This window comes from Pteropus vampyrus, unplaced genomic scaffold (genome assembly GCF_000151845.1).
Source record: "Pteropus vampyrus isolate Shadow unplaced genomic scaffold, Pvam_2.0 Scaffold249, whole genome shotgun sequence".
In the NCBI taxonomy this organism is placed as follows: Eukaryota; Metazoa; Chordata; class Mammalia; order Chiroptera; family Pteropodidae; genus Pteropus; species Pteropus vampyrus.
Genome location: NW_011889030.1, coordinates 608246 through 620418, shown reverse-complemented (window position 1 = coordinate 620418; position 12173 = coordinate 608246). Strand labels below are relative to the sequence as shown.

Genomic DNA, 12173 nt, shown 5'->3' with positions numbered 1-12173 from the left:
TGTTTATTACAGCCCTAGTTTCTACATAAAAATCTCAGCCTGAATATTTTCGAGTTATATACTTGTTTGTGTCCTCTTTTGCATAAATAAATAGATCTTATAATAATAGTAATCATAAACAATATCGAAATGTCAGTATTTTCTAGTCATTGAGTAATGTGCCAGTTCATCATTTTATTATATCTTCGCAATAATCCTAAAATTTGGGTGATATTTTTGCCATTTTATGGGTGAAGAAGCTAAACTTAATTCAAATCACTTGGCTGCCTAAGGAAAGCTTCACAAGCAAGAGTTAAAATAGGGAAATATAAAATAGTTTTCCTGAATTCTGATAGGAGAAATAAATGAATAATGACTCTGTTTACTAACACTCTCTCCAGAATAAAATCGGCATCTTCTTCTTGGGCTTGGTTAGAGACAGCCGTGAGTTATTTTCATCATTCCTAAGAATCTACGTTACCGTGAATTTTTGCTGGGTTCAATTTAAGAGGTAATTTTACTCTAATACATGATTAAAATTAGATTGAAAGAGATTTAGGAAAAAAAGGTGCATGTGGAATTATATTCAACCTTGTTTATCCCAATGACCTTATATTCTTCAAGTCAGGTGAATGTAGCTAGAGGTCACTAGTAAGTACCATATCAATCCAGAATAATAAACCTGACTTAAAATGAAGGTACCCAAATTTCGACAGAAGTTTTATCAAAAAATACAAAAACCAAGTGTAGTGGGATCAGGGACAAGAAAGTGAAGATAGAGGAGAAAAAGCAATAAACAGAAAGAAACAAACTTGCTGCACCCCAGCTTTGTCTGTGGGCTATGTCTGTGGGCTTACTTAAAGTGTCATAGTACAATTGAGCCTCAAAACAAACTTGAGGATAAGGTACTACCCAAAATTTTGTTTGCAGGAAACCAAAGTTTAAAGGGTGTAAATTTCCAAAGTCTCATTATGACTGCTTGGAATGCCATTATGACTGCTTGGAATGCCAGATTTTAAACTCAAGTCTGCAGTACTCAACAGTATAGGGTCTTTGTACCACACAACCCACTTTTAAGATGGTTGGTCTTTCCTTCCACAGAAAGAAAATTCATTAGAAACACACATAACTCATACATAGATATTTCCTCCCATACACCTTCCAGTTATTTAACCTTTTAAAGTTACCAGATCAGTAAAAACAAGATGTTTTTCAAAGCATACAATGTAGGGTAGCCCGTCCTTCCTCTCACATTTGAAAAAAATACTTGCTTTTTCTATTATTATTTCTCTTCAGTCCTGAAGGAGTTAATGTATCATCCTAAAGCTCCTTTTTCATTTTTAGTTTGCTTAATTTAAACCATAATATTGAATATTTAACTTTTCACTTTTCAACTCCAGCCAACCATTTGCCTTACAGAATATAAAATGCTGCCAGCAAGTGTTTTGAACACCCCCTCATTGATTTTGTTCATGAAAATAAGAGGTCAGTTGTGGTGGCTTAGCAAGAAAATTATTTGTCCTGCGCTAAAGACAAAAGCACAGAAGTATGTGGGCGTAAATGGTAGGCTTATCTCTTTCTGCAGTATCACTAATAAAAATGGTACGTGTGACTTCTGACAGCGGCAGTTGTTCTTAGTTTCTGTTAAGTCACTTAATTTGAGGGTTGAATAACATTGAAATCAATGACAAAGTTATATGTCACTACATGATAGAGTATAACCCAGAGAATAAACAAGACACATTTGTAAGAAACAAATCACAGTAGGGGCACCAGAGAGCTTTCAGTTGCAAAATAAGACTCAAGGAAGGGAATTTGATCAACTAAATGTATTTAGATATTACAGGGGCTGGTGATGAATTAAGGATGGAAGTTGCAAAGATATTTCTCAAGAAAATGGTGAAAAGAATACACAAAAGTGGCTAATAATAAAATATGTGATTGTGTAGAAGTTTCTTGGTGGTGAACTCATGTTATTAACACCTAAGAAGAGATTAAATTGCTCTGTGATCTTAATGCTTATAGATCCAACAACGAAAGATTGCATATAGAGATCAACATATAGATAACAATTATTCAGCATATTAAATGCTTTGGTAAAAGGAGGCCATTAATATCTTATAAAAGTAAGTTAAATAAATGCAAACAGATGGTGATGCTTAGTGTAAGTGTTAGAGAACCAAGAAAGTTTTGATTAAAGATTCATAAGGTGAGAAAGAATCTGAGGCCATTAGTGTTTATGAAATTGGTAGTTTTTCTCCACAATGCGGACTAATCATTGTGTTCCCATCTCTGTAGAAGGAAAGCTCTTCACAATTCTGAGAATAAACAAAGCGCCTGTGTGCAATGCAAGGTTTAAGAGAAATCAAAACTGGTCTAAGGTGGCAGATCCTGCCTCATTCTAAGTTTTTAACAGTCATATGTGTATAAGAGATTATCCACTTTGCTTTTGGTTGTTTTTATGAAAACTAAATGTTTGTGTTCTTGATTTCTCACCAGGGCTTTGTAGCAAAGAAATCATAGCTTGAAGTTGAGACTGTGTAAACTAAAGCAAATATTAAGTTAATTATTGTTAAGTACTTATCCTTGCTTTTGTAATAATGACTGATGTCTTTAAATTATTGCCCCAGTGAGACAAAGGGTATAAAAACCTTGAACTAAGAAGAACAAGATAAAACAAATGAATTTTATTTTGAAATACAGAAGATGAAAGCATAGTAAAGGTACAGTTAGAACAGATGTTTGTGTTGCTATTGATGTGTTTTGCTTATCCAACTATCTTTTTGACTATCACTGATAATTTTGCTTCATCGATTTATAAGCATGTATGTGCTAGGTTGCAGTGATATGGCAGTAAGCAGAGAAGATCTAATCCTTATCTCACAAACTGGACAGTTTACTAAACAATGGTACAATAAAGTATGATCAGCATTATGATATTGAAAGTAAAGAAATCAGGAAATGCTTCGCAGAGGAACCCAATCCAGTTTAGGGGATTCTTGAGCAAGACACCTTTGAACAACAGATATTTAAGCTGAAATGAAAAAAAAGGAATGGAAGTAGGTCAATTCTTTAGAATAAACACTGAAGCTCATATTAAATTATTTATTACTTAAGTTACTGTTAAATTATTTATTGTTTCTGTTACTAAAAAATTTAATTTCTTAATAATTTTGGTGGCATTTGATGTTATATGGCTTTAATGATAATTATTTCATTCACCTATAAATACCTTGGTTTGAAAGAACCATATACTGGTTAGCCAAATGCTACTCACTGAGAGAAAAACTCCCTTCTGATAATTTTTTCTTTTTCTTTCCAAATTTATCAGGTTATAACTTGTATACCATAAATTTCAATACTTTAAAAGTGTAAAATTCAGTATTTTTCGTATATTCACAGGTTTGTGTGACCATTCTAACTCCAGAACATTGTTCTCAGCCCAAAGAGAAACCACGTGCACATAATGGTCACTGCTCCCCCACTCCCCACTCCTTCCTTTAGGGACCGCTAATCAAATATCTGTCTTTACAGATTTGCCTAGTCTAGGCATTTCATGCAAATGGAATCATACGATATGTGGTTCTTCGTGATTGACTTCTTTCACTAAATATGATATGTCCAAAGTTTACCCATGTTGCAGCATGTATCAGTCTTGCCTTCCTTTTTATGGCCAAATCATATCTCACTGTATAAATTTACTATGTTTTGTTTATCTTTTTATCAGTAAATATATATTTGAGTTATAAATCATATCTCACTGTATAAATTTACTATGTTTTGTTTATCTTTTTATCAGTAAATATATATTTGAGTTGTTTCCACTTTTTGGCTATTATAACTGGTGCTGCTGTGAACACTTGTTTACAAGTTTTTATGTGGACATGTGTTTTCATTTCTCTTGGGTATATACCTAGGTGTGGAATTGCTGGATCATATTTATCTCTATACTTGCTTTTTGTGGTACTGACAGACTGTTTTCCAGTTTGTGTGCCCACCAGCAATGATTTGCTTTCTTTTTGTAGACCCCAGAAGAACTGGAGGATGTTTCTGACCTGGAAGAGGATCATGAGGTCCACAGTCACACCAGCATTCAGACCGAAGGCAAAACTGACAGGGTATGTCACTGCCCTCAGGGGAGAGCTGTTACTCTGTCCTCTTCTGGTCCATGCAGGCAGCCTCTCACAGTGGGGACTACTGGATCTGGTGCTGGTTTCTGAAAGCACAGAGAGGAGAGTCTCTGAATTCAGCATGAGGGGAATTGTTTCCTATATTCTGAGAGCTCACAGGGATACCATTTCTGGTCAGGTAGTGAATCACCTTATAAGCACTTTTGATCTTTATAGCAGTCATGGGAATATCAAAGTGAAATGTGTACATTTTTGTTTAGAGTAGAAAAGAGAAACCAAAAAGTTGTAAGGAAAACGTTATAGGGAGAGAACAAATAAACCTCTGAAGCAGTATGCCTCTACTTTTCTTTCTTTCTGCAATGCCCTCCTCTGCCCCTACCCTCAACATATACATTTCCACTCTGCCCCCACCACCCACACACACACTCTCCAAAGCTGTTTATCAGTTTCTCAAATACTCTGAGATACCGTACTTCACTTTACTTATACCTGATGCACGGGGATCTGTTAAAGTTTGGTTTTCTAGATACTGAGAGCTTGCAACTGCAGACTGAACTATAAAACTTGGGTCTGAAATCACAGTTCCCCAATGATCCAGTTCATTTAGAATGCCTCTGGGCGACAGTCTAGTGACAAGATAGATCTCTGACAATTAAATGTACTGGGAGTGGCACAGTGGCTAAGACTATCTGGGAACACATCTAATGAGCCACTTCCTTGCTGTATTAATTAGGAAACTTACTTAGACTTTCTCTGCTTTAGTTCTCTTATTTGTAAAGTGAAGATACTAATAGTACTCTCTGTATGAGGATTATTGTGGGAATTAACTGAGTTACCTAATAGAGCACTTAACACAGTGCCTAGACCACAATAAGTTCTCAATAATCTTTTATTATTATTTTTAGAAGTAGTAGTAGCAATAGTATAATTATCATCATTATCATTATTATTATTTAGTTAAATTTAGTGACATAGAATTTGGAGACAGATGGGAAAAGATAAATTTAAGAAAGTTACATGTTTTCAAATCTTCGGATTATCTAAAACTTGAATATTCAGTCATGGCACTTTCGTTTTATCAGAAATGTTGCTTTCCTTGGTTTTCCATTTCTTGCTGATTATTTGGATTATTTATCAGTCCTCTAGAAGCCAGTTCATGTTGGGAATTGTTTGGGGGATCACAGCATCTGGAGATAGTTTCCTTCAAATCTCGTAGGCCTCCTTGGTAAGATATCAAACCTTATAAAAGGTCATAAAATTGGAAATAAATTTTGCTAATGGTAGACTGCTCATGCTTTCAGTGATGTGAGCAAGCGATTCACGTAGGTTGCAGCTGAGCTACTAGAAGTGGTGGGTAGATATTAGGGCTTACAAAGTAACTGATAGGAGGAAATTTTGTTAAAACAAAGGCAACTTTTAGAATGAGGGGGTTAGGATAAACATACCTATGTTTTCATTCAGGTTTGTCACATGTAGACAATGAAGCCTTGGTTAAGACCCTTCAAACTTAGAAAGTTTAAATTTCTTCATCTGAAAAATGAGAATAGTATTATACCTTCTCACAGCACCACTGGCATCTTCAAAGAAGATAATGCATATGAAAGTGTTCTATAAACTTTAAAATTATATGCTAAGTATATTAGCTTCTTATTGCTACTATTTGTATTTGTACTTTTGTCTTGGATGGAATTACAGGCCAGCTAGATGACCAGCTGACCATAGTAGGTTATGAAGTTGATAATCTTCATGGTCCTGGCTCTTAAGAATCTTTCAGAGAAGCCACTGCTTCTAAACTTGTGGATATCACCCTGAAACTGCTCTGAATCCTAGATTCGTGTTCCACTCTGCTTGGTTCCCCGATGATCCATTTCATTTGAAATGCCCCTGGGTGACAGCCTTACCACTGTCTAGTGACAAGATAGATCCTTGACCATCAAATTTCCTGGGAGCAACATTGTATTCAACCTGGTGACTGTCAGCTTTTATAAATCTCCCCTGCATAAATTCCAAATAGCTTGGTTTTTATTCACCTCCTGCCCTGAGGCTTCCCTGCAATTGCTATGTGGAATCCCTCAGGAAGCTGCTCAGATATTCTAATACTTACACAAGCTTGTGTGAGGCACTAACACCCCACAGAGCAATCCTTAACCAATACTCTTTTACTCCTTAGATGGATCATTTGAAGTTTATTTTCCATAGGTCCTTGAGTTTCTCAGCGGGATCAAGCCCCAATTCTTACGGCATTGGCAGGCTTTATAATATATCTTGGATTGGCCTCCTTTCTTTTCTGATGTATTCTTCCCAGGCTCCCAGTTCTATTCCCTGAGATCTATTCTCAAAATAAACTACCTTCTTTTTCTTTTTTGCTGGGAGAGGGGGGTGGGAAAACAAAATATAGTTACTTTACATATACTATTTCTTTAATTTTCACATTAACTCTGCTATAATGATATTATTATTACAGTTTTACTAATAAGATCACTGAGGCTCAGATTTATATAATTTACCTAGTAAGTGGATTATTCTTTCAGACTAAGAACCTTGGTGGTTACTACATGTCAATTCACTTAGGTCATAGGGTAAGTAGAATGAATCTTTTACTAAAAAGCAAACAAATAACCATCATCACGACAAACCTGATGTCATTTATGGAATGTAAGAGAACAGAATAAAGGACAACACAGTGGTCTGAAAAAGGGAGGAAGGGTACATATTTAAATTTAAAGAGTAATTATTGTACAGTATGGGCAATTTAATTCCAATTACATCCTCTTATTGAATATCTATCTTGTGAGTTTACTAGAACAGATTTCACTCTCATACCTGAGATGGCTCACCAAGGAGGATAACTCAAATATATCACTCATTCAAATCACCTGACTACAGGCAAGATTATGATTAGTCAGGTATTATATCCCCGATATTCTATATTTGTTATAACTACATCTCTGTGCTTGAAATATATTCATATGTTTAGTCTTGTAACTATTTGAGACTTTATATCTGTATTCTATCTGCTTTCTTGAATTCTATATTCATTGGACTGAGTGTACCTTTTGACACATTCCCCAGGTACAATCAATTTGACAAGATACCATAAGATTTTGAAGTGGAATCCATTGAGAATCCTTTGAATATTCATGCCATGATCAATGAGGAATTCCCAGTCACTGCTGAAGACAAGTGGCTGGGTTCCTTTGTGTTCACTGCTATTACTATGGCTTTTGGTTCTCATATTATGCAGACTCTGCTATTTCAAACATGTACTAGAAGCAATTTCAGGAGCTGTTTAGTAATAGAGTGACAGTTATTTATTATCATTTTACTTTCTGTATTTCATTTCCAGTAGCTTTGGCTCAACATCATCTGTTACTGCTGTCGTCAGTGTAAAATGCCACTGGGCATTGTGAAGGTCTATAACCAACAAATAATGAGTTCATGGTCAATGAGACTGAAATACTAAAAGACCAATAGTGCATGCCTTATGAAGTGGCAGAGGAACAGAAGTAGAAATTAATGACTGTCTTAATTATTAAACACAAATACTTACTGGCTCGATACAGTGGTTATAGCCAGTGATCAGGCGTTCCACTGTGATGCAATACAGGAGTGTGAGTTTGCTATAGATTTAGAGAATATTCTTCAAAGAGCTCCTTGTTTATTCTGTTCATGCTCTTAGCAAGGGTAAATCTTGAAAACGTAAATTTGAAAGAGACGTAAAATAGACTCCTATTAAAATAATCAAAGTCCTAAACTTATTGATAAGATTTTTTGGTAAATCCTAAAAGTTTCCTAAAAGATTGTACTAAATACATGCAAAATCATATTTTCTATTTAAACAGAGCAGAGCCAGTTATCATTTAACACTTTATAGTTTACAGAATATTTCTAAATTGGTGCCTTATTTAAACAAAGCCCTGAAAGTTTTTTTTTTTTCTTGATTTTACTAATTGAGGAATTATACTAAAAAAATTTCAGTAGTTTATATAAGTCATGTAGACTGTGACCAAGTCTCAGGTCTTCTAGCATCAACCACACTTTTTCCAGTGTAGCACACTTGTAAGCTTAGGTAGAATGTCATCATCCCTTAAGATCTCTTTACCCTACTCTCTTGCTGCAGTTAGTATTATGGTTGATATTATAATTCCTCTATGAGAAAGATGACTCATAAAACTAAAGACCATAAACCTTAGTATCAGATCTGTTTAAGCCTCACAAATTTCTAAGTGTCCCAATACTATAATCTTCCATCAATGACAAAATCAGTCTGTAGGTTGCCATTTGAAAATTGTATAGTAGTGCCCAGACCCTGACAATCTCCCTGGAAGATCACTTCTCCTTGATCAAGTGGAATAACAGTCAAGTAGAGTCTTATAGCACAGGACCTTGTAGGACAATAACCCGAAGTCTTCAAGCAGAATCCAGAAGACATGGGCAGTAGTTACTCCTTAGTCAGTCTCTTGTCACATTTGTCCTTGTGATATTTCATTATGGGGAGCATGCTAATTTCTAGAAATTTTCTCTGGTTTATTGTCTGCAATGAGGGCAGCGATAGCAATAGAGACTTAGGAAATTGCTAACATGTCAGCAGGGTGGCAGCTAAAAGTATGTTCCATAAGCCTACCCTGGGGACGACTATGGATTTAGAAAGACTCTTAATACAATGGATTAAAAGAGTTTTGTGAGTGAAATGAGTGAGTAAGTGACTCATTTTGTTTTTCTAGCATTGCTATATAGAGTAGAAGTTAAGAGTATGGACTTAGGAGTCACATAGACCTTGGTCAAACTGTGGGTTCCACAAATTAGTGTCCATAGGACTCTTGAAAAGTTAGTTTATATTTTTAACTTTAGGTTTTCTCATCTGCAAAATTGTGATGATAATGATTGTATCTATTTTATAGGTGTTTTTGAAGATTAAACTAGATATATGAAAAACTCTTGAAAAGTTAGTTTATATTTTTAACTTTAGGTTTTCTCATCTGCAAAATTGTGATGATAATGATTGTATCTATTTTATAGGTGTTTTTGAAGATTAAACTAGATATATGAAAATTTTGGTTTACTTCCTGGCACATAGGAAATACTCAATAAATTTTGATTTTGGTAAAATTGAATGTCATGATAAGTGTAGGCTTGTGTGTGCTGGTGTTTTACTTTGACTTCCTTTTGAAAAGCTCGAGGAGCTTTTTCAATACAAGTCTGTTAGTCTTCTGAAATGTGATTACTTTAGTTGCCTGGTTTTGTGGTGCTAAACATTTTTGACATCCTGGACATTCTATTAGCAAAAGTCTTTCGAGGTTGTTTTTTCCTAAGGAGGGGGACTTATTAGAAACTGCTTTCAGAGATTAAAGGGAAGATGGCATTAATGTGATTCTTAATGACACTGGCGCTTTTATGTGTACATATAGTCACATAAATAATGTAGAACTGAAATAATAATCACAAAAAACAAGTCTTGATAGTGAGATAAAACAAAGATTGACCCATAATTTTCAAGGTTTTATTTTCTTTATTATTGAAAGCCTAGCCCTGCACTGGGAGTTTTTCTTCTTTGTGGAATTTTGGTAGCTTGATGATTCATTGGTTTCTGTCTGTCTCAGAGTCCTCAGTTACATTCATTAAGTTATACAGGGCTTAATTTCCTAGTTTTATGATACATGCTTATAAAAAAAAAAAAGAAAAGAAAAGAAAAAACAAGTCATTTTGATATTTATCACATACACGTTGGAGACAATTTTGCAGGTCATCATTTAAAATCATCCTTTTTTTATCTAACCCGTTCATGAAAGACATCTGTTCTAATAACTCTTCCCTCTTCCTATGTAGCTTGAAAGCTAATAAGTCCTAAAAACTAACTAAAAAATTTTGTTCTGGCTTGCACAATTTAAACTTTGCTTATAATATCTTGCAGATGAAGAGTGAAAAAATAATTCATTTTAGTACTAAGTCCATATTTTTATTTAAAGGTATTTGAAGCTGAAGTCTCTAATTGCTGAAATTTAGTTGAATAGATTATAATATTAAAAAAAAAAACTTAAAAGTTTATAATTCCAACTATAGTTACATTTTTGTATGATAACGTTATGTCATCTTTTAAACGATACATTATTTATCATATTTACCGATGATCCAAAATTAAAGAAATTGTAACATGTTGTCTTTATTTATATGACGACTAAAATTTGTCATATCTTTAAATTATATTCATTTAAGAGCAAATAGTTTGTAAACTTCCTCCGCTTTAAAGAATATTTTGAGGCCATTGAATCTATATAAGCTCTATAAATAGAAGTAAATTAGGACAGAAATAAGAACAGTTGCCTAGGTTACTGAGCACAACCTCAAAACGTCAACAGCAGCAAATGAAGTGGAACATATCAAATCTTAAAATACTGGAGATGATTCTTCATGATAAAAAAAATACAAAAACACACTCTATTAATGTTGGTGATGGGGGAGCTTCTTCATTGCTGCTTTTTAGCATGCAGTCAGCTGAAAACATACTAAGGAAGGGTGGTTTGTTTTAAAAATTGGCAGCATGTTAACAGGTTCCATTTATTATTAGAATACACCCTTGATGATTCAAATTTATACTGAATTACCCTACAAATATAGAAAGACATGATCTCATTACCTTCTTCATGATATAATTTGGTTTAGGTTACTGCGAAGAACACAGTTCAGTAAACCTGGGTAAAATTACATTATTCGATGGCAGGCACTACAATAGGCAGGGCATCCTTTCATCATTGGTTTCTGTATTTTTGGTTCTGTGTGTAGCAGTAACTCTGTTTTCCTATCTTTCTGGATGTTCTTTGTCAGTGCTTCATGGTTGGTTTCCTCTTTGTCTACTTCTCAAGTATTAGAGTTCAATAGAATTCTGATCTAAACCCTATATCCTTTAATTCTTTATACTTTTCCTATATATTTTCATACAGCCATAAGACTTCAAAAATTATATAAGCAAATCTGGTCTCCTGAACCCTGGCTCCATATATTGACAGGCTTGTAAGTTTCCTCTCCTCAGATGACTCACAGACACCTATGGCACTCACTTTTTCAAAGCCTAAATGCATCATCTTAAAACCACAGATCTATATTTCTTCTGGCACTTCTATACATTCAGTTGCACAAATCTGAAACCAAGAATAATTTTTGAGTGCTTCCCACTGCTAATTTTACAACATATTCTGTTTTACAATCTTCTAAAGGTTTTCTGAACTTGTCTATTTTTTTCACCACTTCCACTATTACTACTGTCAAAGAAAAATTGCCCTGGACAAAGTTAAACAGAAAAGGAAAACTTTATTCAAGGCTATTAATTTTTAATAATAATACTAAATAATTAAAAAGAAAGAGAGAGAGAGACCAGAGCTCAGTCTATGTTCAGCTCTGCTAAAGCAAAGGACAGAAGCTTTTTCAGAGATGGGGTATAGGGGATCATAGGCCATTTGTGTTTGCTAATTAGCTTTACCTAAAGGAGATAAACTTTGTCTGTCTTTACGACTAGGGATAATTTTACAATTTGGAGCAAAGTGCCCTCTAAAGTTGGGCTTGCACTCTCTCACAGAGATAGGAGAGCTAGGGGCTCTATCTTCTTTGATGATTATTTCAAAGGGATGACTCCTGGTCCTTGGGAAAGATGACAAGAAGCATTTAGACATATTTATCTCTTAAGGGGCAAAGAAAGAATTTACAATTATAAGTTATGTCAAGTACACACTTCTAGAAAAGGGATATTGGGGCCTAGAGTCAGGAAGAAGCCTGTCTAAAGTTTAGTCAAGTTGAGCAGAAATGGAGAGGTTGAAATTTGCTGGCTAAGCATGTATGATGATGTGTGAGTCAACTGAATTTGCTGAAGAATTAGATATCGAGTATGAGAGAGAGGAAGTCATCGAGGACAACTCAAGGTTTTTGGCTTGAGGAATGGGAATGTGGATTTGCCATTTATATTGACATGATATAAATGTCATGAGGGAAACTGAATTAAATAGATTGGAGATCTATTTGAGGCAGATCAAAAATTAATTTTAGATATATCTAGTCTAAAAAGTCTATTAGACA

General features: G+C 34.5%; 1 protein-coding gene across 1 annotated transcript in view; it reads left to right on the top strand.

The window, feature by feature from the left end:
* The window catches only part of CTNNA3 (catenin alpha 3), a 1489877-nt gene that overhangs the window by 1325917 nt on the left and 151787 nt on the right, over window positions 1-12173 (top strand). Inside the window, exon 15 of the mRNA XM_023520113.1 lies at window positions 4005-4097. Coding sequence (XP_023375881.1) covers window positions 4005-4097 — 93 coding nt within the window. The remainder of the gene's footprint in view (window positions 1-4004; window positions 4098-12173) is intronic.